At 44.0% G+C, this 23,707-nt stretch overlaps 3 protein-coding genes across 3 annotated transcripts in view; 2 read left to right on the top strand and 1 right to left on the bottom strand.

The window, feature by feature from the left end:
- The first annotated feature begins 9,022 nt into the window (after window positions 1-9,022).
- Ndufb6 (NADH:ubiquinone oxidoreductase subunit B6) lies at window positions 9,023-17,453 on the top strand. Its single transcript, XM_021161131.2, has 4 exons — window positions 9,023-9,295; window positions 10,732-10,824; window positions 15,619-15,663; window positions 17,269-17,453. The coding sequence occupies exons 1-4, from the start codon at window positions 9,116-9,118 to the stop codon at window positions 17,335-17,337; spliced, it is 387 nt and encodes a 128-aa protein (XP_021016790.1). The 5' UTR covers window positions 9,023-9,115; the 3' UTR covers window positions 17,338-17,453.
- Window positions 17,454-18,041: 588 nt separating this feature from the next.
- Window positions 18,042-18,702, bottom strand: Smim27 (small integral membrane protein 27). The gene is made up of 2 exons (XM_029476479.1): window positions 18,552-18,702; window positions 18,042-18,232 (listed from the first exon to the last, which is right to left on the bottom strand). The coding sequence occupies exons 1-2, from the start codon at window positions 18,594-18,596 to the stop codon at window positions 18,128-18,130; spliced, it is 150 nt and encodes a 49-aa protein (XP_029332339.1). The 5' UTR covers window positions 18,597-18,702; the 3' UTR covers window positions 18,042-18,127.
- The window catches only part of Topors (TOP1 binding arginine/serine rich protein), a 10,463-nt gene continuing 5,109 nt past the window's right edge, over window positions 18,354-23,707 (top strand). Inside the window, exons 1-2 of the mRNA XM_021159807.2 lie at window positions 18,354-18,597; window positions 19,768-19,965. Coding sequence (XP_021015466.2) covers window positions 18,595-18,597; window positions 19,768-19,965 — 201 coding nt within the window. The 5' untranslated portion in view covers window positions 18,354-18,594. The remainder of the gene's footprint in view (window positions 18,598-19,767; window positions 19,966-23,707) is intronic.

Genomic DNA, 23,707 nt, shown 5'->3' with positions numbered 1-23,707 from the left:
AGGATGAGTGCTCACTTCTTGAAACTGTCAGCACGAAGCAGACAAAGGGAACTTCAAGTGACATATGCCTTTTCATCTCAAAACCCACCTCCAGTGACATACTTCCTCTAGCTAAGCTACACCACCGAAACTTCCCCAAATAGTGCCCCCAAGTGCTCAGACGCCTGCTATGAAGAACAGTTTTCACAGAGACAAGCACATGTGGCTTCTCTTTTTTTCTTTTTTTTAAAGACTTATTTTATTTATTATAAGTACACTGTAGCTGTCTTCAGACACTCCAGAAGAGGGCGCCAGATCTCATTACGGATGGTTGTGAGCCACCATGTGGTTGCTGGGATTTGAACTCTGGACCTTCGGAAGAACAGTCGGGTGCTCTTACCCACTGAGCCATCTCACCAGCCCCGGCTTCTCAAGATTCAATTCAGGTTTGCATAGCAAACACTTTACCTGCTGAGCCATCTTGCTGACCTATGGGAGGTACATTTCTAAAACTATAAGGAATTAAGATAGAAGTTTTTTTGGTTTTTTTTTTTGTTGTTGTTGTTGTTGTTTTTTAGGAGCTAAATGGATTATAAAGAGGTTAATTGCATTTCTGTCATTTGGCTTGATCGGTGCCAGTGCCTAAAGTAAAGATGTAAGGCTCTTAAATTAGGGTCTGAAAGGGAGTTTGGGAGGTGAGGATTCTGATGTCCAGTCAATCTCTCACCTGGACTTAGTCTGGTAGCCAAACACTGCTGTCAGATCAGCCTTCCTTCTATACCCCCATGAAATTCATGGCTTCGTCCTCCTGTCTTCTGTAACACACCTTGCCAGGGAGAAAAACCAAATCCCCTTCTTTAAAAACACAGCTGGAAATGTAGACCCTTTCTCAACAGACCCAAAGTCAAGCAAGCTTGCCGATAGACACCTTTTTATTTCCTTTCCTGGCTTGTCTTCTATCTGCCCTCTAAGCTTTATACCTTTCCCAGATTCTGGGCTGGCTACCGAGGTCTTAGACAAAACCCCCATGGCCCTGCTTGCACCCAAAGATTTATTTATTATTATATCTAAGTACACTGTAGCTGTCTTCAGATAAACCAGAAGAGGGTGTCAGATCTCATTATGAGTGCTTGTGAACCACCCTGTGGATGCTGGGATTTGAACTCAGGACCTTTGGTAGAGCAGTCAGTGCTCTTACCCGCTGAGCCATCTCGCCAGCCAGAGTCTGTCTTAATGGACTCTCTTTGCTTTATTTTTTTTCACAGCCTGAGGTCATTGGAAGGAATGGAGCATGGTAGATAGTAGCCAGTGGCAGAAAATTATACTGAAATGCTGAAAACATTGATTCTGTTTATTATTATTATTGACTATATTGTTTAAGTGTGAGAATGGAATGGTTTCCACAGAAAGTCACGATGATGGCCCTCAAAGAAATTACTAGATGTATTTGATCCCATTAACATAGTAAACATTTACTTGAGTTGTAAAATGCCCTACTGAGAGACCTACATATAGTCCTTTCTAGCATGGTTAGGCTCCCAGAGACTATTTGTATCTCATTATAACAGAGTTGAGGTCAGTAGGTAAGATAAGTCTTGCATGAAGAGTACACAGGTTAATAATAGCCTAAATAATGGCTCAATACTTCAAAGCACAGAGTTTTAAAGCCTTGAGTTTCAAGTTTCAACAAAACAATTTTTAAAGGAATACAATGGGCCCTAGTGACCTATCACACACCAACTGCCAATTAACTGTGTTTCCTTTACCCTTTACTGAGAAATGAGCTCTGCACACCATGTTCTCTCGTGTATAATGTTATGGATGTGTTCTAGGTAGCAGAAGCTCCATTTAAAACATAACCACAAGATCTAATATCGCCTTAATACCATAAAATATCACAGTGGTGTTTAAATTGCCCTCCGCCTCTTCATTGGTCCTCATTTTGTTTTTCTTCTAACTCTAGTTTTGTTTCTGAAACAGTTCAGCTGGATGACATCCCAATGATTTGGCTTATCGGAACGTGTCCTTTTAGAATTGTGTGAGGATTTCCTCTGCCCTTTCTACTTTCTTTCAAATGAGTAGTTCTGGAAACTGTACAGATTTCAGGTCAATTTTATAGCCAACAAGATAGCTGTCCACAAGAGGGCGCCGATGAGCTTTCCATGAGCAGCCACAGCATCAGAATTATAGAATGGTGAAGTTTACCTGAGGGCCAGCAGAATGAATGGAAATATGCAACTTCTGGGGTGGAGGTGTGTAGTGGATAGCCCTGGGGCTAATTTTATTTGATGTTAATTCTGTTCTCCAGTGAGTGACTTCGAACAAGGAGTGAGTCAGCACTCAGGTGATTTCCTGTAAACCTGCTTCCCATTTTAATTTGTAAAATAAAGGAGAGCTGATGATTGGGCATATAAAAGGGAAAGTGGAGTGGAAGGTGGAGAGAGGGAAGGAGAAAATGGAAGAGGGAGAGGATGCAGAGGAGGAGGAAGAAGGAGGAAAGAGGAGCAGAAGCACATGGCCTGGAGAAACCGCAAGTTCTAAGGGGTCTCATAGGCTGTGGAAGATGGTAGTGTAGCAGTAGATCTGCCCAATCTATGTGCACAGCATGTAATCAAATTAACTGTGTTGTGTTTTCATTGCTGGGGCATATTTGGGTTGGAGATTTACCGCAACAGGGGTGGGGTGGGAGGGGGGGACCCTCTAGAAAGTACAAAGGGAGGGACCTTAGATGAAATGCCCAACAGTGGGGAGGGGGAATTCATAGAGTCCACCTCTAGTAGAAATACAGGGCATCAAGTAAAGGGAGGGGGTTGCACCATATCTGCCTGGATGATGCCATGCTCCCACCTTGATGACTGTCTTAATTAGGGTTTTACTGCTGTGAACAGACACCATGACCAAGGCAAGTCTTATAAAAAACAACATTTAATTGGGGCTGGCTTACAGGTTCAGAGGTTCAGTCCATTATCATCAAGGTGGGAGCATGGCAGTATCCACAGACATGGCACAGGCAGAGCTGAGAGCAGACATGGCACAGGCAGAGCTGAGAGTTCTACATCTTCATCCAAAGGCTGCTAGTAGAAAACTGACTTCCAGACAACTAGGGTGAGGATTTTAAGCCCACACCCACAGTGACACACCTACTCCAACCAGGTCACACCTATTTAAACAAGGCCACACCTCCCAATGGTGCCACTCCCTGGTCCAAGAATATACAAACCATTACATTCCACTCCCTGGCCCTCATAGACTTGTTCAAAAACATGAGTCTATGGGGGCCATACTTAAACATAGCATAATGCAAAATGCATTTAGTCCAACTTTCAAAGTCCTCATAGTCTATAGCAGTCTCAACAATGTTAAAAGTCCAAAGTACAAGGTCTCTTCTGAGATTTATCCAACTAATTAACTGTAATCTCCAAAGCAAGGCAGGAAACCAGCTGGGCAAACTCCAAACTGCATCTCCATGGCTGATGTCAAAGCAGTCTTCAGATCTCCATTCCTTTTTCATCTTTGTTGACTGCAACAAACTGCTTTCTCCTGGGCTAGTTCCACTCCCTGTTAACAGCTTTCTTCAGCATGTATCCCATGACTCTGGCATCTTTAACATCTTTGAATCTCCAAGGCAATTTCAATGTTACAACTTCTTGTTTCAGTGTCTGGGACACTGATCTTTTGGGCTCCTCCTAAGGGCTGGCATCACTTCTCCAGCTCTGCCCTCTGTAGCACTCTAAGCTCAGGTTGATCCACTCCACTATGGCTGCTGTTCTTGGTGATCATCCCATGGTACTGACATCTCCAATACACTAGGGTGTTCCACTCCAAATAGGCTTCACCAATAGCCTCTCATAGGCTCTCTTCATGGTTCCAAGCCTCAAATCCTTTGCATGACCCCTTCAGTCCTGGGCCATCGACTTCAACTGAGGCTATACCTTAACCAATGGCCTTCCATGGCCTCTCACAGTGCCAAGCCTCAGCTGCTCTTCATAACTCCTTCATGCTTTCAAAACCAGTACCACCTTAGTGACTTACACATTACCAAGTCCAGCTGCAGCACGAGGTACAACCTTGGCTATCTCTGGAACACAACTTCTTTGTGCTCCCAGAAAACAATTCCCAGAAGTTTTCACCTCAGTGATGCTGGTCTCTTCTTAATCATTGCTAATGTCTTAGCTCCAGCTAACTAGCATCAATTGTCCCAGTAGTTCCTTCCATTCTTAACTCTAGAGCCAGAGCCACATGGCTGAAGCTGCCGAGTTCTGCTGCTTGCAGGAACTAGAACATGACCCCGTTGTACTATTACATTATCACTGGCTTTATGTTTTCCAAATCTTTCACTGCCTAAGCTTGGCTATCCTGGGTATTGCTCTGTAGATTGACCTTGATATAGAGATCAACATGCCTGTCCCCTGAGATTAAAGGTTTGTACCATCATGCCTGGATCTAAATTTAGTTGGGTAGGATCTTGCTCCAAAGTCCCACTCCCTTAATCTGTTATCTCCTAGAACACAGGATTTTGCTCCATTTCACTTCCTGGTACTCCTTTAATACTCGAACCATATAATTTATATTTTTCCTTTCTAAACTTGCTATGCTTGTTCAAACTTGTCTTCATAAGACTTAACCAGAGAACAAAGTCTCTGCTGGGCTTTTTTGAAACTTCCTTTGACAATGCAAATAATCTGATTCTCTTCACCTTAGCCTCAGGCAGACTTTTCAGAAAAGGATAAAAAGTAGCCACATTCTTCACCAAAATACCACAAAAACTGTCTTTATGCCACATTCTGAAATTCTTCTCCTTTAAAATCTCTTGGGCCAGGTCAACACAGTTCAAATTACTCCCAGCAACAAAGTCTTCCATATTCCTACTAGGATGACCCATTAAGCCCCATTTAAAGCATTCCACTGTATTCCAAATCCAAGGTCCCAAAATCCACATTCTTTCAAATAAAAACATGGTCAGGCCTAGCACAGCAAAACTCCACTCCCGGTACCAACTTCTGTCTTAGGGTTTTACTGCTGTGAACAGACACCATGACCAAGGCAAGTCTTTTTTTTTTTTTAAATCAATTTTATTTGTCAACAATTTCATGTTATCAATGAGCCACTCCAAGATCTAAATTCCCAAGCAGATGCCTCAGAAACACCAATAGATCAAAAAAAAAAAAAATACAATCACACACAAACCAATAAAATACTCTTTGGTACAACATGAGTGATCAAGGTCAGAGGGGATAAAAATCCAGCCTTGTTAACCAGTCAATCTCTTGTGAAGTGGTTGTTCTGGCAGTATATGTCAGTCTGTAACCATGCCTTGGGAAAGGAGGCAAGAAGTCAGTGTGATACTGTGCTGCACATTGAGTTGATAGCTAGCCTGAAGGAGAGGCCACTTTTGAGGGGAGGTTGTTAAAAGAAGTGGAACCACACCAGTGGGGTTTGGCTTGACCAAGGCAAGTCTTATAAAAAGCAACATTTAGGGTCGGGCGTGGTGGCGCACGCCTTTAATCCCAGCACTTGGGAGGCAGAGGCAGGCGGATTTCTGAGTTCGAGGCCAGCCTGGTCTACAGAGTGAGTTCCAGGACAGCCAGGACTACACAGAGAAACCCTGTCTCGAAAAACCAAAAAAAAAAAAAAAAGAAAAAGCAACATTTAATTGGGGCTGGCTTACAGGTTCAGAGGTTCAGTCCATTATCATCAAGGTGGGAGCATGGCAGTATCCACAGGCATGGCACAGACAGAGCTGAGAGTTCTACATCTTCATCCAAAGGCTGCTAGTAGAAGAATGACTTCCAGGCAACTAGGGTGAGAATTTTAAGCCGGTATACCCACAGTGACACACCTACTCCAACCAGGACACACCTATTTGAACAAGGCCACACCTCCCAATGGTGCCACTCCCTGGGTCCAAGAATATACAAACCATCACAATGACAATGAACTGAACCTCAGAACCTGTAAACCAGCCCCAATTAAATGTTGTCATTTATAAGACTTGCCTTGGTCATGGTATCTATTCACAGCAGTAAAACCCTAAGACACCATCCCACAGCCAAAAATTTTGACCCAAAATTGTTCCTGTCTAAAAGAACTGTAGGGACAAAAAATGGAGAAGAGACTGAGAGAAAGGCCATTCAGTGACAAGCCCAAATTGGGATCCAGCTCAAGGGGAGGCTCCAAGGCCTGACATTATTACTGATGCTATGGTGTTCTTACAGACAGGAACCTAGCATGGCTGCCCTCTGAGTGGCCCAACAAGCTGCTGGCTGATACAGATGCAGATACTTACATCCAACCAATGGATTGAAATCAGGGACCCCTGTGGTTGAATTAGGGAAAAGCTGAAAGAAGCTGAAGAGCAGGATGACCCCACAAGAAGACCATCAGCCTTAACTAACCTGGACCCCTGAGATCTATCAGAAACTGAGCCACCAACCAGGCAGCATGCATGACCTGGTGCAAGGCCCCGACACATGTACAGCACATAACTATCTGGTCAGGCCTCAGTGGGAGAAGACCAGCCTAACACTCCAGAGAGGCCCCAAGGAGTGGGGAGACCTGGTGGTGGTGGGGATCCTCTTGGAGCTGGGGAAGGAGGGGCGGGGGAAGGAAGGAGGAATGGGATGTGGAATTGTGGGAGGGCAGACCAGGAGGGGAGTAACGACTGAATTGTAAAAAAAAAAAAAAAGAAAGAAAGAAAAGTTATAAATAATAATTAAAAGTAGAATGGTGACGTTTGGTTTGCCAGTTCTTCCTATGTTTGGTATTAAAATGCTTCGTTGACTCGAAAAACCAAATAAATAAATAAATAAATAAATAAATGCTTTGTTGAAGAAAATTCCAGAAGTTTTTTGTTACTGTAAGATGTAATTTGTACAAAAGACTAGAAAAAAATGTCTGATTTTTTTTTTTTTTTTTACTGGAAAAGCACTTGTTGTTTTCAGATGTTGGAACAACGAAAGTTATAATACCACTAATTATCTATTAAAATGACTTACCATATCAAATAATGGGTGGATAAATGGGTCTTCCACAAACTATGGATACAGTCATAATAGACCTTTAAGAAAAGCATTTGGAATTTTTTTAAAGGTAAGTATACACTACACATTCCACAGCTGTTCTATTTCTAGACATCATACAAAGATGGTTCATCACAGCTGGACTTGCGGTTCCCAAAAATAAGGAAAAGTTAATCTGTTGGTTAACAGGTAAATATTTAAACTGTGGTGTGACACCTGCAATAGGTTATCATTCAGGAACAACAAAGAATATGCTCCTAAGTTCTCCTCATACAGTGACCGCTGGATAGTGATGTTGAGTAACAGGAACAAGACAAAATCAAGTCAAATCTGTGATCCCATTTATAGAAAGTTCTACAAGAACACGGACTCTTTAATAGCGATGGAAAGTAGATCAATGGTTGGTGAGAAAGCAGAGAGGGGAGGGGGAAACTGGCCACAAGGCATAGTGTACAAATTGACATGAGAAATGACTTTTTTTTTCTTACCAGATTTCAAGATAAGTTGTTTTTCAAGGCCATCCAAAGGCTGGAGAGATGGCTCAGCCGTTAAAAATACCCAACTGCTCTTTCAGAGGTCTTGAGTTCAAATCCCAGGAACCACATGGTGGCTCACAATTATCTATAATGGGATCCAATGTCCTCTTCTGGTGTGTCTGAAGACAGCGACAGTGTGTACTCATACACACAAAATAAATAAAATCTTTTAAAAAGTCATCCAAAAATCAAAAATGAGATTTTTTTTAAATAAAGTATTTGACTTGGTTATATGTGATGTGTTTTATATTTTAAAAGTCATTCAATTCATACTTACTGATGCTGAGATGTTTTCATCTTTGACCAGAGAAACCTGCTAATCAAGTTGCCTACTGGTCTTAGAAACTTCCCCAGCGCTGGATCGCTAGAGAGAGCCTTATAAATCATATTCTTCTCTGCTGGAGAACACCCAGGTTCCAGAAGCCCCGCCATGTAGCCAGATCCTCCTAATTCAGTCTTCTGACGGAGCAGTAAGTGTTCTTAACCGCTAAGCCACCTCCAAACTCTCTAGTTCCTACTTTTGTGTCTATCCTATCTTCCCTATATAATATTGGTGGTGGTGTTGGAAGCAGTAGTTAGGTTGGGCATACTGGTGTACTCCATCTAGCTCATAAGTAGTGTGGAGGCAGGGGAATTCGAAGTTTAAGTCCAGTCTCCCTAAATAGCAAGTTCAAAGCCAACATGAGATCTTGTCTCCAAAATCAAATACAAATAACAAAATTATTTTCATTTATTACTCTTAAATTTTCAAAAAGCATGTATATATACACACATAATCACTACTACTCTCCCCGCTTTTGATTAAAGGTGGCATACTTGGTGTAGGTGGTTTTTTTATTTTTTTTTAACATCAATAGATTATAGAAGTCACTCCAGTTATAAATAGAAGGCTCATTTATGGCAGTAGCATACCAATGCTTTACAGTACTATAAGCTTTCCCACTAATCCTCTATTCTGAAATCTGGGAGGTGATTTTCAATGTTTTGCTATTACATATCGTGTTGTGACGAATATTCGTGCACACCCCTGCATGTCTTACAAAGTGGGCCGGCAGGATCAAAGAGTGAGCGAGCCTATGGAAGCCTCCCAAATAAGGTGCTCTTTATTTCTGCAGTACAGAGAGGGAAGAAAACCGAGATAGGCGCTCAAGATCACTTAGCGGGTTACGAAAGAGGTGGGAGCCGAACTCGGACGCAAGTGTCTCTAGGTCAAGAAGAGAATTCAAGGGGGCGGGGCAGAGGTTCGCTAAACTACCGTCCTTGTCCTTCCGGCCCCCTCCGCTACAAGTTCTTTCTCTGAACCCTAGCCCCAGGACTTCTCACACTTTCCAACACCGCCCACTTAGTTCTTAACTCAGGGACCTTCCTGAGCTCATACTTAACCCAGGTTGTTAAAACCCAGGGTCTGAGAGAGGGCTTTGCGCATGAGCAGAGCCTGCTTTCCGCGAAGGAGTCGGCCCGCCCCCAGAGGCGGGGCTGGTGTGACACCATCACTGTGCGCCGCTCCCAGGCGCCTCAAGGTCGCTTTGCGGAGCGGGAGGGGTGCGTCAGTGACCCGTCCTGTGTAGGCTCGTCGGCGACATGTCGGGGTACACGCCGGATGAGAAGCTGCGGCTGCAGCAGCTGCGGGAGCTAAGGAGACGATGGCTGAAGGACCAGGAGCTGAGTCCCCGGGAGCCTGTGCTGCCCCCGCGCAGGATGTGGCCCCTGGAGCGATTCTGGGATAACTTTTTGAGGGACGGGGCCGCGTGGAAGAACATGGTGAGTGATGAGTGTCCGGGTTCCCACCCCGGGTCGCAGCCGGGCCAAGGCCCCCAGCCCACTCCTCTCAGTCCCATCAAGGCCCGACCCTGTCCAGAGCCCGCATACCCGGGAGGGCCCCAAGGGACAATCAGTCCAGGGGCTCCGGTTTAGCGGAGACGCTGTCAAGTCGCTACAGTTCAGGGCTGGGGTCTGGAGTCCAGGAGCAGGTTGGCTTCGGATGATCCCCTGTGGCTGTCAGGTGTACTGAGAAGTCGGGTCTGAGGTTTTACAAGACGCTCGCTGCACATGCAGTTCTTTCGAGTGTAGATACCTTTCCTCGGGTTAAACTGGTCAGAATTAACTGAGGTCACAGGCTGTGATTTCAGTATTTGAGAACACTTACGCAGTGTGTAGGGTTGAGGTGCTAGAGACTGGCCAGCTGGTATAGTACAGCCTCTTGGGATCGCAACAGAAGACAGGGTTCTATTTGGTATGCTTTGTCAGACTCAAAAGCTCCCTTTCTACGCATCACTGTGTACGTTTAACACACTTTTAGTTACTTTTAAATTGCATTCCATGACCTCCATGCAGAAAAACCGTTCACTCAAGGACTGCTTTTTATTGTAAGGATTCCAGATATTTTCTTGGAGTCTGCTATTAAGTCACATCAGTGACGAGTAGGGAATATTGTGTGGGAATTGCTTTCAGCTCCTTCCAGTAGAAGTAGTAGTAGTACAAAGTCTTGGTTGGTTGGTTGGTTTCTTGAACAAGAATGCCTTATGTCTTGCAGAATGGTGCTTATTCTAAGTCTTAGAGTCTATGGATATTCTATAGGAAGCCTCAGAGTTAGTGAAAATACTGAAATAGGTAGGTCAGCCCCAATCTGTCAGGAAATATGTTCCATTTAGAAATTTGTAAAATAATTATCACACATTGTTGGTGGTGGTGGTGGAATGTTTTTGTTTGTTTGGTTGGTTTGGTTTTTGTTCCACACCCATTGAAAAATAAGGTAGCTCGTGCTAGAGAGAGTAAGCAGCACACGTTGGTAATCACAACAGCTCCAGAGGCTGAGGCAGGAGGATAGCCGAGGATCTCTGCAAAGGGAGGCAGGCCAGCCTTGGTTAACGCTTGGGACTCTGTCTCAAAATAAACTAACGGAAAATAAAAGTGAGGGATGAGGTGAGGCTGTAGAGGTGACTGCTTCAGACCACTTGGTTCTTTCAGAGGACCCAGTTTTGGTTCCCAGCATGCACATGGTGGCTCAAAACTGTCTGTAACTCTAGTTCCAGGGCATCCAATGCTTTCTTCTGTCTGAGCTCTGAGGGCACCAGGCATACTCCTGGTACACATGCATATATGCAGACAGAACACTTATATGCATAAAGTAAATAAATCTAAAAAAAAAAATTGTAGAGAGCAGATGTTTGTTTATTTTGTATGTGTTTCCCCCGCAGGTCTTTAAGGCGTACCGCTCCAGTCTCTTCGCTGTTTCTCATGTGCTTATACCTATGTGGTTTATTCACTATTACGTCAAATATCATATGGCTGTAAGTATGCTTTAAATGTATGCTTTACAGAACTTATTTTAAATATTATCCAATAATTTCCTGTGGCTGTGCTGTACTCAGAAAATAATATGCCATGCTAAGCTGATTTTAAAGTTCTTTGAATTTTTTTTTGGGGGGGGTGGGTGGGTAAAGGTTTAATTGAATATAAGTACTCTTATATACAAGTAATTTCAAAACTTGGAAATCAAAAGATTATTCTTATACTAGCTTACACCTTTTGCCATGCATTTCCTTGAAGTAGTGTTTAAACGATCAGCATGTCTATCTAACCCTGGAGTCCTGAACAGGTATAAAGATGGTTTCTGCTGCTTCTTTAGACCAGGCAGTTATGTGCTAACATTCCAACAAGTCTGCCATGTCTCAGTTCCCTTTCCTTGTCCTTATCTGATTTTTCATAATTCTCTTCCTTTACAATCCAAAAACCTCAAACTTTTTCATGGGAAGATCTTGCATGGGTTGACTAAAGCTCCTTGCCGTGGTTTAAAGACAAGGGACAGCACAGTATAGTTGTTCCGCTCAGTTGGATCCTAGGCAGTAGGAGAAGGGCATGCGGGTCCTGGGATATCGTGGAAGAGGGAACAGTGGTGTGGCGTGTTGGAACTCAAATAGTGTAAATGGGGTGTTCTGTGTCCCGTGAGAGTTGCTAGAGTAGGCTGAGCATGCCCATTTGGGAGCCTTAGTGCCAGCAGCCTGGGATAGGATACTGGGATTCGAGAAGGAAGTCAGGTACGGAACCTGAGGTGGAGTAAGACATCAGAACCCAAATAAGGTGAGGAGGTTAAACCTCACAAGGTGTGGTGATGGTGACAGGACATTTGTTAGCTGGGAGGAGCTTGATCAAATAAGTGCACTGATTGAATGGAGTTACTTACATGAACAGGGGAACACCTTGGAGAATGGAATTCGAATTGGAAGTATTTGTATGAACTCATAGTTATTACTGTGTATTCATAGGTAGATGGAGAAATAACCACGAATGTGAATGTGGGCGTGTGTTTGAATGCATGATCACTAAGTATGTCCATTAAGAAGGCCTGGAAACAGGGCTCTCTCTAAGTTACAGTGCAGCAGGCAGCATCTAAGTGTTCTCAGCCATGAGGCAGACAGAAACTGTGCTGCTTGATAGATGCAGCAAGAGGACAGCAATCTCAGCTTCTTGATATTCCTGCCCAGTGCACATAAACGGAATGCAGTCACAAGGAATCATGAAGCAAGTCCACTGGAAGAAAACGTTCCATTGGAGCAGGATTATTGGCTTGTTACCTTCAAAAGTGTTAAGGTCAAGAAGGTTAAAGAATGCCAAAAGACAGCTTGAAGAACTTGGGTTCTGTACTTTTACCCTGTGGTCTCCAGGGATCAAACTGTTAGGCTTAGCAGCAAGCCTTTGTCCTGTTAACCATCTCCCTGGCCCACAATAGAGTCTTTGAGCAATAAGAATGGAATGCCTAGTATGTCCTCTTTATTGTTGTAGAAAGAACATATAAAAGTAAGTATAACAGCAAATTCAAGGGAGACTATGGCAGGAACAAGTTAGGCCAGTTGGAAGGACAGACAGAAAGTCTGTGATGAGCATGTCCTCTAGACTGAGGACATGGCTAAAGGGTCTCTATTGACCCCATAAGCTGAGACCAATTTAGGAAAGTTTCAAAATCTAGGGAGAAGAGGTGAGCTAACTGTATAACAAGCTGAGGGAACCCTTTATTGTGCGTGTATTGAGACTTGGTTTCATATGTACTGCAAGCCTTAACTCTGGCTCTCTTTCCTCTCAACGGATTACGTCCATGAGCTTCCACTCCAGCAGACTTCTCCACTGTTAGACGGGAGAAGACATGAGGATTGAGAGGGGATGTAGAGAAGCATTGACCACAGCGTGCATGAAGCGATGCTGCACCGGGCAGGTTAGCTAGAGGCTGTTAGGTACTAATTAGGAGTCAGGGAAAAGGCAAAATGATCTGGATTACATGCTGCATAATAGTCCCTGGAGGGTCCATGCTGCCTACATGCCTGGTGCATGAAGATTAGTAGGTGCCAGTATGGTTCCAATGGGGCTGTTTCCATTTCAGAAACCAGCAGAAAACTCTTCTGCCACAATCAAATTGTGACCAACAGTTCATGTCTCTGAGGGTCAGAGAGTGGTTGCCACTCTTGTACTAATGGGCTTGGGAATCATGTTCACTTGCAGCTCCGCGGGCATTTTCATGTCACTGTCCGTCTTGTTTCATTGCTGTTGTAGCAGGTCCATTCCTAGAAAAGAACGCTGCCTTCTGTCAGGGCAGGTTTGAGCCATCCAAAAGGGCTGATGTACAGAACTGGGCACAGTGTTACTTGGGGGTTTAGTTTGTTAGTTTATATTTTAAATTAAAGTGTATTTTTACCTTAGTTAAACTACCATGCTTCTGATAAAATAGGAACAGACTTATTCTGTCCCTACCATCTTTGAACTAGTTGAATTTGAATTCTTAAGACAATTCCACTTACAAATATAATCACATTTTCTTAAGGGCTTTAGATCCATTTATAAATTTATTTGTTTAGTCTTAATTTTAGGTATTTATATGGTACAGTGGTGCCTCTAAGAAGCAATTTTTTTATTCAACTTTAAATCAGAAGTGTGTCCATTATACATTTTCATTATAATCCTGAGCCTAATTGGTTAGTCCTAGAAGTAGCCTGATTATTTTATGTATCATAAACACTCTGAGGGTAGAATATGGATCATCCCAACTTTTTCTTTTTTGGTTACCTGTTTTTCATAGGTTCTTTGAGAACGTCATAGAACTGCAATGTATTTTGATTATAGTCACCTCTTCTCCCCCTCTGTCCAGATCCACTTCCCTTCTCTACCTACCCTTACTTACATTTTTAAAAATGTATTTTTCCATATGTGTGTGTGTGTATTTGTGTGTGTGTCTATATCTCTGTGGGTATGTACACATGAATGCAGATGCCCATGGAAGCCAGGTGAGGAGTCAGATGTCCCTGGAACTAGAGTTATAGTCAACTGTGAGCCAAGCACTGTGGGGGACGAAAACTGAACTCTGGAAGAGTAGTATGTACTCTTTTTTTTTTTTTTTTTAAAGATTTATTTATTTATTATATGTAAGTACACTGTAGCTATCTTCAGACACTTCAGAAGAGGGCATCAGATCTTGTTACAGATGGTTGTGAGCCACCATGTGGTTGCTGGGATTTGAACTCCGGACCTTCGGAAGAGCAGTCGGGTGCTCTTACCCACTGAGCCATCTCACCAGCCCCTAGTACGTACTCTTAACGTGTAAGCCATCTCTCCAGTCCTGTCCCAACTTTTAAAAGTTGGCATTTATCTAGTTATACTAAGTGTGGTTTCCTTTATCATCTCTATGACCAAGTTGTCTTAAGATGGAAAATACATTTGTCCTCTAGCAGAAGCATATTTAATAAACTGTAGTATTGGTTTGGCAAAAAGAGACATTAATATGTAGCTACTACTCTGAGGGATTCATGCTTTCTTAGCCACTAGTGGACATATCCCAGCATTTCATGTTTGGTAGGGTCTTAGCCACATACCTTTTATTCTTCCTCTTGGTCAGTTTAGGGGAGTTCTGCAGCTTCATTACAGTAACATTTGCTTCAGTAACTGCATTCGACATCTCTTGGAAAACATCTTAGTATCTTCCTGACTTTGGCCACAGTTCTTTTTAAAATAAAAATTAAAGATGTGTATAATTGTTGTACATGGGAGCCACAGATGTCCCATAATGTGTTTGTGGGAGGTCAAAGGACAATTTTGTAGAGTTGGCTGTCTCCTTTTATCTTCATGCGGGTTCTGAAGATTAAATTCATGTTGCCAGGCCTGTGTAGCAAGTGCTTTTTACCCAGAAGCATCTCACTGGCCCTGGCCACAGTTCATATAATAAAGATATTTTATTTTCCTCATATTATAGTCTTAGTTTCTCTCATAATCTTGGCCCTCTTGCCTTATATAATGCTATGTTTTACATCATGCCAATAATTTTTAAATATTTTGATATGGTATCTTATGTAGACATACATGATTTATGAGTTTATTTATCCAAATTTATATATTAAGTGCCTCTTTTTGTATGCAAAGCACTGTAAACGTGGGTACAGCAGTATACACAGCAGACAGATTGTGTCCCTGCTTCGCGAAAGGCTTATTCTAGTCTTGGAGACTGGCAGTAAGCACATGAGTAAGAGACATATGTTGTTATAGGAGGTGTTCAGTTCTCTAAAAGGGAGATTGAGCATGGTGAAAGAATAGAGCATGACCGGGAGCTGCTGGTTTAATTGGACCTCTCTGCAGAGGTGATAGCAAAAGGTACCTAACTGGAATGAGAAGAGGGAAAAACTAGATAACCAGGAGTGTATTTCAGGTAGAGGAAGCACAAAAGCCCTGGGACATCCTAGGCTTTATTGATTGGACTAATAGCTAAGGAGCCATTGTGACTAAGGGACAATAAGGGAGGGAGTGTAGAAAGTCAAATGATTTTCTAGGTGTGAGTCCTGCTGAGTTTTAGAGGTCACAGCAAGGACTCCATCCTTTTTCTTTTGAGGGTTGTGAAACTTTGAGCAGAAATCTGATCCATTTGGAATATGATGCTGTGTTGTTGAGAGCACAAGTTGGAGCTCTGACAGCTAAGTGGAGATGTTTAATTAATATGCGCCCAGAGTTCTGGGAAAATTGGAGACTTAAGTAAAAATATTTGGGAAAGATTACCATATTTTCAGAAAAATCCTAACCCTGTAACTTACACAGAATTATTTTTATTGCAGACTAAACCATACACCATTGTTAGCTCGAAGCCCAGGATATTTCCAGTAAGTCTCAAAATTCCAGTTTTTTGCTTGTATGTTATCCCTCCCCACTTCTACAAGTGATTGCCAAGTTCATTAGAATAAAATGGTCTTTTCTTACTGTCAGCTTAAATGCAGTTTGTGTATCATTATAGGGGGAAAGGAGGAGGGCTGATGTGATGGTGGAAAATGAGGAGTGGATACTGTATGTCTCCACCTTGTTTTATGACCTTGACTGCCCTACAGTAGAAGGCACCTCCAGGTTTTTCAGGGGTCAAGAATTATAGCATGAGCCTGAAGAGGTAGATGTACAGGCAGCTAACAACTGAAGTTCTGTTATTTCCAGATTCTAACTTCTTTGGCTTTATGATTATAGTTCTCAATCTGTGAAGTTAAGACACAGTTGTGTCAATTTCAATTTTATGTTACAAAGATGTAAGCTCTAAAAGTAATTAAAAAAAAAATTCCCTCATGCCTTTAATACTAGTACTCAGGATGTTCAATGCAATAAATGACTGCTACTATGTGAGTAATGAATGAGCCTCCATAATGGTAATTCAAACTTGAATTAAGTAGCATATGTTAGTTATCTGTTACCAGCCGCAAAAGGACACTTTTAGGGAGAACCATCAAATTTGGCTAACAGTCCACCCTGGAACTCTGCCTTACAAACTAACAGGAAATGTCTGTAATCAGTGTGTGTCAGACCCCAGGCAGCCTCAAAGTTGGGCATTAACTTGATGGATAGACTAGTATGAGTCAGGCTGTCGTCCCAGGCTGTTTGTCCCAGCCCTTATTAAAATGAATAATAGAGCACAACTAGCTTTTTCATGCAGTGCCCAAACATGGACTAGCATAGAGTGACCATCTATGCACAGTATTTTTGAAACTTGGAGGTGGATGTTGAGACAATAGATTGAAGGAATAAAATACTAAATCTTGTAATCAGAAGGATGTCATTACCGTGATTGTGGAGATAGTCTCACAAGTATATCCATGCTTCAGAACTATAGTCTACCATCTAAATATGCACTTTAGTATGCCTTTTTAATTTTTAAGTCCTCATGTAATAGTTTGATTAATCTTTTTTAGATTCATATACAAATCAGTACAGGTAAAAAATTAGCATCTAGCCGGGCGTGGTGGCGCACGCCTTTAATCCCAGCACTCGGGAGGCAGAGGCAGGCGGATTTCTGAGTTCGAGGCCAGCCTGGTCTACAGAGTGAGTTCCAGGACAGCCAGAGCTACACAAAGAAACCCTGCCTCGAAAAACCAAAAAAAAAAAAAAAAATTAGCATCTAAATTGAAATGTTTTAGGTAAAATGCAAAATAATTTTGAAGGGGCTTTTTGGGGGATTCTTTTTGTTGTTTTTTGTTTGTTTTAAGACAGGGTCGATCTATGTAGTCTTGTCTGCCCTGAAACTTGCTATGTAGACCAGCTAGCTTCAAACTTAGAGATCTGCCTGCCTCTACCTCTAGAGCACTGGGATTAATGCACCATCAGACCTGGCTTAAATTTAACAAATGTAAAGAAAGTATCTTTATAGTCATTTATTGTGTTGAGCAATATTTACAATGAAATGTATATTTGGTGGAAAAAATTTCTATTAAACACTTCCTGTTTTCTAGGGTGATACAATTCTGGAGACTGGAGAAGTAATTCCACCAATGAGAGATTTTCCTGATCAACATCATTGAAGAGTCCTTAAAAACTTAACAGACTTGTGTAACAGCACAAGTATGTTCCTAAAGTCCTGTCTTTACTGAATCTGTTTCCTGGAAAGTAATTAATAAAGCTTATTCTCAGAGTGTTATCACTGTCCGTGTTACTGTCCAAAGGTTCTTTGATTTGAGACTAATAAAGACAGTAAAAAGACAAATACTAAACAGAGCTATTAGCTACTTTTTTCTGTCCATTTTGATAAACAGGATGCAAAACACATTTTAGTCACAGTGTTGTTTACTTACTGATTTGACATGAGGAGGATGTGAAGTGTTTGAGCACTAGAATGAAAAGCTATGACCTGATACAAAAAAGAGCCAGGCGTGGTGGCGCACGCCTTTGATCCCAGCACTCGGGAGGCAGAGGCAGGCGAATTTCTGAGTTTGAGGCCAGCCTGGTCTACAAAGTGAGTTCCAGGACAGCTAGGGCTACACAGAGAAACCCTGTCTCGAAAAACCAAAAAAAGCCGGGCGTGGCGGCACATGCCTTTAATCCCAGCACTCGGGAGGCAGAGGCAGGCGGATTTCTGAATTCGAGGCCAGCCTGGTCTACAAAGTGAATTCCAGGACAGCCAAGGCTACCCTGTCTCGAAAAAACAAAAAGAAAAAGAAAAAAAAAAAGGGTTGTCCGATCATTTTGAAAAATTGGCATGTTAACGCTTATCACAAAAGACCACACGCAAATTTGTATTGTGAATTTTACTTTGAGTCTACATAGGTGCCATCTGAGGAAAAGAAGTGTTTGCTAAGAATTACAAAAGTTCGTTCAGAAGAACTTGTCTGGAAACTCCTTCTGTAGTTGTCGTCGTGCAGCTACAGTTGATGCATAGATGACGAATCCCCAAGAGAGCAAGACGATTGCAAGAAGCAACTAAAAGGAGGGGAGGAAAAGCAAAAAGAAGAAATCAATGTGCTGGGTCCTTTCCCTGTATAGCCCGCGCAACCAGCTACAGGTGGAAAGGCATCACAGTGCCTCTAACACAGTGCAGCCCAGAGGCAAGCAGGCCCGCAACCCCTGACGTCAGAGGCGGAAAAGCGTGTCCTCCAGGAAGAGGCGGAGCCGAGGGCAGGGCGTGAACGCTCAATTTAGGAATGGGTTTTGGAGTTCCAAGCTGCGAGCCAACAGTCTGCCTTCGGCTCGCGGGCCCTGCCATGGGGCGCTCTGGAGCTCCGCTCTGCCCGGTACCTACCAGGGAGTAAGTCCAGTCCAGGCTTCGGCGACTCACCGGCCTCATGGTAAGGGAGCAGCGGGGACGGGGTGGCAAGGACCCTACAGCCCGCTGGCGGGCGCAGTGCACCCCGATGCAGCAGCCATTTTTCAGCGGGACTCTGCGCGCTCCCGCGGGCTTCCGCCCGGAGTTGGAACGCATCACGTGATCCGGGCCTAGCCCGCCTTTCAGGCAGCAGAGGGAATAAAAGAGAAAATGTGAAGATCGCGCCTTTTTTGCGCTCACATAGGAATTCCTTAACTGCTTTATCCTGCATTTGCAGTGCGGTATTAATACAAGCTAGTGTGCCATCGTGTGCATATAAAAGTTTATTGGAAAATAGTCCACGGTGGAAGAATCAAAGTTGCCGCCCCACACCCACATCGGTTTCCACCGATGCGGATAGACCTTCATAATGTTTATGCTTGACTTAAACATCTTTTACGTAACAAAAACATCGTTGGGAACTGTTAGTTGAGCCGTTCACCAAGAACAAACAGAATATTAGCGCTGATGGCTGGAAATCTTTTCAAATTTGTTGTACAGGTAGCCCGCATGGTGGATCTGCCGGCCAACAAGTGTTGACGGGCAGTTTGTCGAATGCTTGGGATTGCAGCAAGTTTGAAATACTAAGTCCCGAGAAAGGCAGCTTGGCAGGCCAACTGTCAGGATGCTGGTGGTGTGCAGAGTGGAAGCCTGGCCGGCAGAGGCTGGGCGGCTCGGCTTTGGGCGCAGATGTGTCAGATACATTTTTAGTGTAGATTTCCGAGAGTAGAAAGAGGGAAGCGGGCCGCAGGGAGTTATGGCGGGGTAAAAGAAATGCCTGATGGTCAACCCAGCTGAAATAGACGGAAGGACCAGGGTGCTCTGGGAGCTCAGTCCAGTTCCCGTGATACCATAGAGAATCCTAACAACTTGTTGAAGTTTGTGAGGTTCCACTGATACTGAGGCAGCCTTTCTGCATATTTGGCTGAGACTGTGGAGTTTGTGCTGTGCCCCCCGCGGTGGGGGCAGGGCAGGGTCCGGGGTCTGTGCCGTAACGTCCCGCCTCCTGCGTGCGCCAGCGGTTTGGCGCATGCGCCCAGAGCTGGGGGGGGCGGGTGGAGGAGAGGTGTTTTGCTGCGCGGGCTCGGGGGGTTGGTCTCGCCTTCTCTCCGCCTCCAAACTGCCTGTGGGTGATGAACGTTCTACGTCACAGGGGTCGCAGCCGCCGCCACCGGGGTCTCCGCTGTCTCGCGAGGAGGGTGAAGCGCCCCCTCTGGTGCCTGCCGAGGAGGGGAGGCGCCGAAGCCGTCGGGTACGCCTTCGCGGATCCTGCCGCCACCGGCCGAGCTTACTGAGCCGGCGGGAGCTCGCTTCCAACGGCCCAGCGGTTCCTGCCACCGCGTCCTCCGAGGTGAGTTGGCCGGGAACAATGGGTGAGGGGTTCCAGTAGGCCCTGGAGCAGCCCTGTGGTCTGGGCCTTCTTCCACCCGGAGCTTCCAAGGGCTGGGGTCACCACGCTGCAGGGCACCTGTGGATCGGCACCGGTGGGCAAGCGAGGGGAGTGTCTCCCCGCACTGCCTGAAGGGCTGGAGCGCAACTGAATACGGGATAGAGCTGTGTGTCAGAGCTGTGTCGGCGCAAAACAGTTGCCACTGATAGGAAGTGTGACCTTGGTAGGTCCCCAGCCCTGGACCCTGTCTGTGAAATGGGATCAGCATTTTAGTTGGTCGTGGTTATGTAACATGCATGGTGTGGTTGTCTTTCCATCTGAGACCGTAGTTTTCGACTAAGGAAGCTGTTAAGGCTAGAGGAGTTGTGCAGTGCTACACATTGTGGGCAGGGCTTGTGTGCCTTGTGACTTCATTACACCTAGTTAGTGCCCTTTGCTCATGGGCTGCTGATTCTGATTGGTAGACTGGAGAGGGGCAGTTACGGGATTGAAGGCACTGAGATTAAGACCGGAACTGGGAAGCAGCAGTTCTACTGGGCACCTTCCTATGTTAAAGGGGAGAAAGAACGAAAAAACGTACGTGTTGAGCTAGTACAGGGTAGAGTGTTTCGTTTGAGAGGATTTGAGGGTTTGGAAATAGATGGAATGCAAAGTGCAGGCTCTCCAGTCAGTCACACTCAGTGCTTATCTAGAAGGAGAGGCTTTCACCAGACTAGCTTCCGAGCAACCCTCACCCCTTTTATTTTGGGGCAGGGACTTTTGTAGCCAAGAGTGGTCTGGAGTTCCCTACTTTGCAAAGGATGACCTTGGTCCTCTCACCGTCTTGCCTTCATATTCCATTCTGGGAATGCAGGAATATTCCAGGGTGCCTGGTCCCAATTAAATTTTATTATTACCAGAATTGAAATTCAATCTGGGCAGTGGTGGTGCATACCTTTAAACCCAGCAGAGGCAGAGGCAGAGGCAGGCAGAGCTCTGAATTCAAAGCCAGCTTGGACAGCCAGGGCTCCACAGAGAAACTCTGTCTAGCCTCACTAAAAAAAAAGAAGAAATTAAATTTGGTCGTTTAGGACTTTACAACTTTTAAACTATTCAGTTTTACAAGTAGAATGCAGATTGCTTTTTACCAGTCGTCATTCTGTTTTATTTACTTGTGGATGTTGTTAGCTGCTTTACTTAGATATGTTAAATATAATTGTTACCATCTTTGGAAACTGTCAGAGGTGTGGGTGATGATCACTACCAATATCAAACTTTTCCATAACTTAAGCAACTATGTTGAACCCTCATCATCAAACCCTGCACCAAGTATTTGTTTATTCAAATTGTATCCCTTCACACAACTTGTTTTTCCCCTTTTTCAAAAGACTATTGGTATTCTGTCTTAGTTAAGGTTTTACTGCTGTGAAGAGACACCATGACCAAGGCAACTCTTAATAAGGACCACATTTAATGGGAGCTGGCTTATAGGTTCAGAGGGTCAGTCCATTATCGTCTAGGCAGGGACATGGGAGTGTCCAGGCAGGCATGGTGCAGGGGGAGCTGAGAGTTTTACATCTTCATCCAAAGGGAGCCAGAAGCAGACTGTTCCAGGTGGCTGGGAGGAGGTCATCATAGCCCACCCGGACAGTGACATGTGTCCTCCAACAAGGGTATACCCCTCCTAGTAGTGCCCTGGGCCAAGCATTTTCAAACTACACCAACTTTAAAGTTGAGAATATTTGAGAAGTAACTTTCAAGTTTGTCCCAGCTTGATCTTTTCGGAGATCCAAAGTAAGAAGTATTGATTCTAGTTGGATGTGGTGTCCATGCCTTTAATCCTAGCACTTGGGAAGTGGGGGTAGGCCAGCCAGGCTACAGGGAGACTTTATTCTTGACCCCACCCCCTAAAAGTGGCAATTCTCAATATTGATTGTCAATAGTGCTGCATTAAAGTGCAGTCAGATGATTGAGTTCTGTGTCCAGTGATAATCTAAGGAGTGCTGTAGAAGTTGACTTTTGTAGAAAGCCTTGACTTGGAAGGGGATGGGGAGAGAAAATTCTGAAGTTCATGATCTCCATCTATTTTCCCTAGATATGTTTGACCCTGTTACCAGAAATTTCCCCAAAATTATGGTATAAAGGGTATTTTAATCTTTGTTAGAATCAGCAGATTGGAAGATCAAAAAGGAAAAAGTTGAGTGTATCCTAAAGTAATAATAGATTTTGCTTTGGACTTGGCTTTTTATGAAGAGCTGATTAACCTGCTCTGGAGGTATTAGTTTGTAGCCCTGATCCTTAGGTTAGTAGGGTAGAGGAACGTTTACAGGGCTTCCGTCTAGAATATGAAATACAAAATTTAAATGGGCAGTGCTGCCAAAGTCGGGACGTCTTCTGCAAATACACCGCCCAGTCTGCCTGTTCCCTAGCTCTCCCACTCTAGTTGTTAGTGTATTTACCGAGGCCGGAACAGTTTGATCTTCTCAGAAAATCTCATCAGCTCAAGGCATCTTTTCTTCCTTACTGAATGAACTACTTTGGTCATGTGTATGAATGGTACCGTGTGTGTGTGTGTGTGTGTGTGTGTGTGTGTGTGTGTGTGTGTGTGTGTGTGTGTCATTTATTAGATGTTACGTTGTAACAGTCAGTACTTTATTACTTTTATCACTAAGTAATTTTGTGTTCACATGTTTTTATATAAGCCACTGGGTCCTGTTAGTGCTTCTTATATCCATATGGCTGTAGGGGTATCCAGAGGGGCTTGGGCAGTCTACCAGTAGCCACTTCTCAAAGAAAGTGACTTCCCACAGCAACCCATCAGCTGCCTATAGACCTTCTGTTAAGAGTGGGGCTTTGGGGGTTCTTTGGTCGTCGTCGTCATTGTAGTTGAACACACACTCACATTGGTGTTTGATTGTGGTTGCCACCTCCGTGGTACTGACCTTGGTCCTTTGTAAAACATCTCCCTCACCCCATGCTGTAATTTTTAACTGGCTTGGACTTAGGCGGGTGACCACAGCTGTGAGTTGTGTGCAGCAGCCACAGCATATCTTGAGCTTCCCAACCTCTGGCTCTGGCTTTGTCTTCCTACCCATGCTTAATTTTCCCTGGGTGTTGTGGGAGGAAGTTTGGTACAGATGTCCCGTCTCTGGCCGGGCTGTCACGGGTGCTTGTTCTCACAGGTGGGATGTGATGGCCAGTAATGAGTCTGCACTCCTCTTGCCAAGGTGGAGAGGAGCATTGCAAAGCCCCTTCTGTAGACGACTTCCCCAGTCTGGGTTTTTTGACCATGTTGATAGCACTAAACCACATTGTGTTTTTCCGTCAGTGGTAGGCATTTCAGTTATTACATCACAGATGTCATGGCTAATGTGACTTCAGAGTTTTGTTTAGATATATAGTGTATGATTGTTGTTTTTCCCCTTCGTTTTTCTTTTTTAGATTCTAGGACTAGAAACCAGGGCTGCTTTGCCTGTCCAGGCAGGGCTACCACTTAGTTCCTATATTCATTCCCAGGTCTAAGCTGTAAGTTTCGTGTGAATTAGAAATGTTCAGTAAACACTAAAATTGTGCCTTCCAGAGAAACAAATTAAGATAAAATATGTTCTATCTTGAAATTTACTGATCTTTCCCCCCCCCCCCCCATTAAAGTCCCCCATGTGTTAGCTAAGTCAGTGCAGATTCCTCTGGCTCTTAGAGCTGTGCTTAGTTGAAGCCTGGATAC

This window comes from Mus caroli, chromosome 4, assembly GCF_900094665.2.
Source record: "Mus caroli chromosome 4, CAROLI_EIJ_v1.1, whole genome shotgun sequence".
Taxonomy (NCBI): Eukaryota; Metazoa; Chordata; class Mammalia; order Rodentia; family Muridae; genus Mus; species Mus caroli.
Note: the sequence above shows the minus strand (reverse complement) of the source record. Positions and strands in the feature narration are given on the sequence as shown.

What these genes read in the sequence shown, in the direction of transcription:
- Ndufb6 (XM_021161131.2), top strand. Translation starts at nt 9,116, where the DNA reads ATGTCGGGGTACACGCCGGATGAGAAGCTGCGGCTGCAGCAGCTGCGG. An exon ending in ACGTCAAATATCATATGGCT is followed by an intron (nt 10,825 to 15,618) that starts GTAAGTATGCTT and finishes TTTTTATTGCAG; the next exon opens with ACTAAACCATACACCATTGT. An exon ending in CGAAGCCCAGGATATTTCCA is followed by an intron (nt 15,664 to 17,268) that starts GTAAGTCTCAAA and finishes CCTGTTTTCTAG; the next exon opens with GGTGATACAATTCTGGAGAC.
- Smim27 (XM_029476479.1), bottom strand. Translation starts at nt 18,596, where the DNA reads ATGAGGCCGGTGAGTCGCCGAAGCCTGGACTGGACTTACTCCCTG. An exon ending in TGGACTGGACTTACTCCCTG is followed by an intron (nt 18,233 to 18,551) that starts GTAGGTACCGGG and finishes CCCTCCTTTTAG; the next exon opens with TTGCTTCTTGCAATCGTCTT.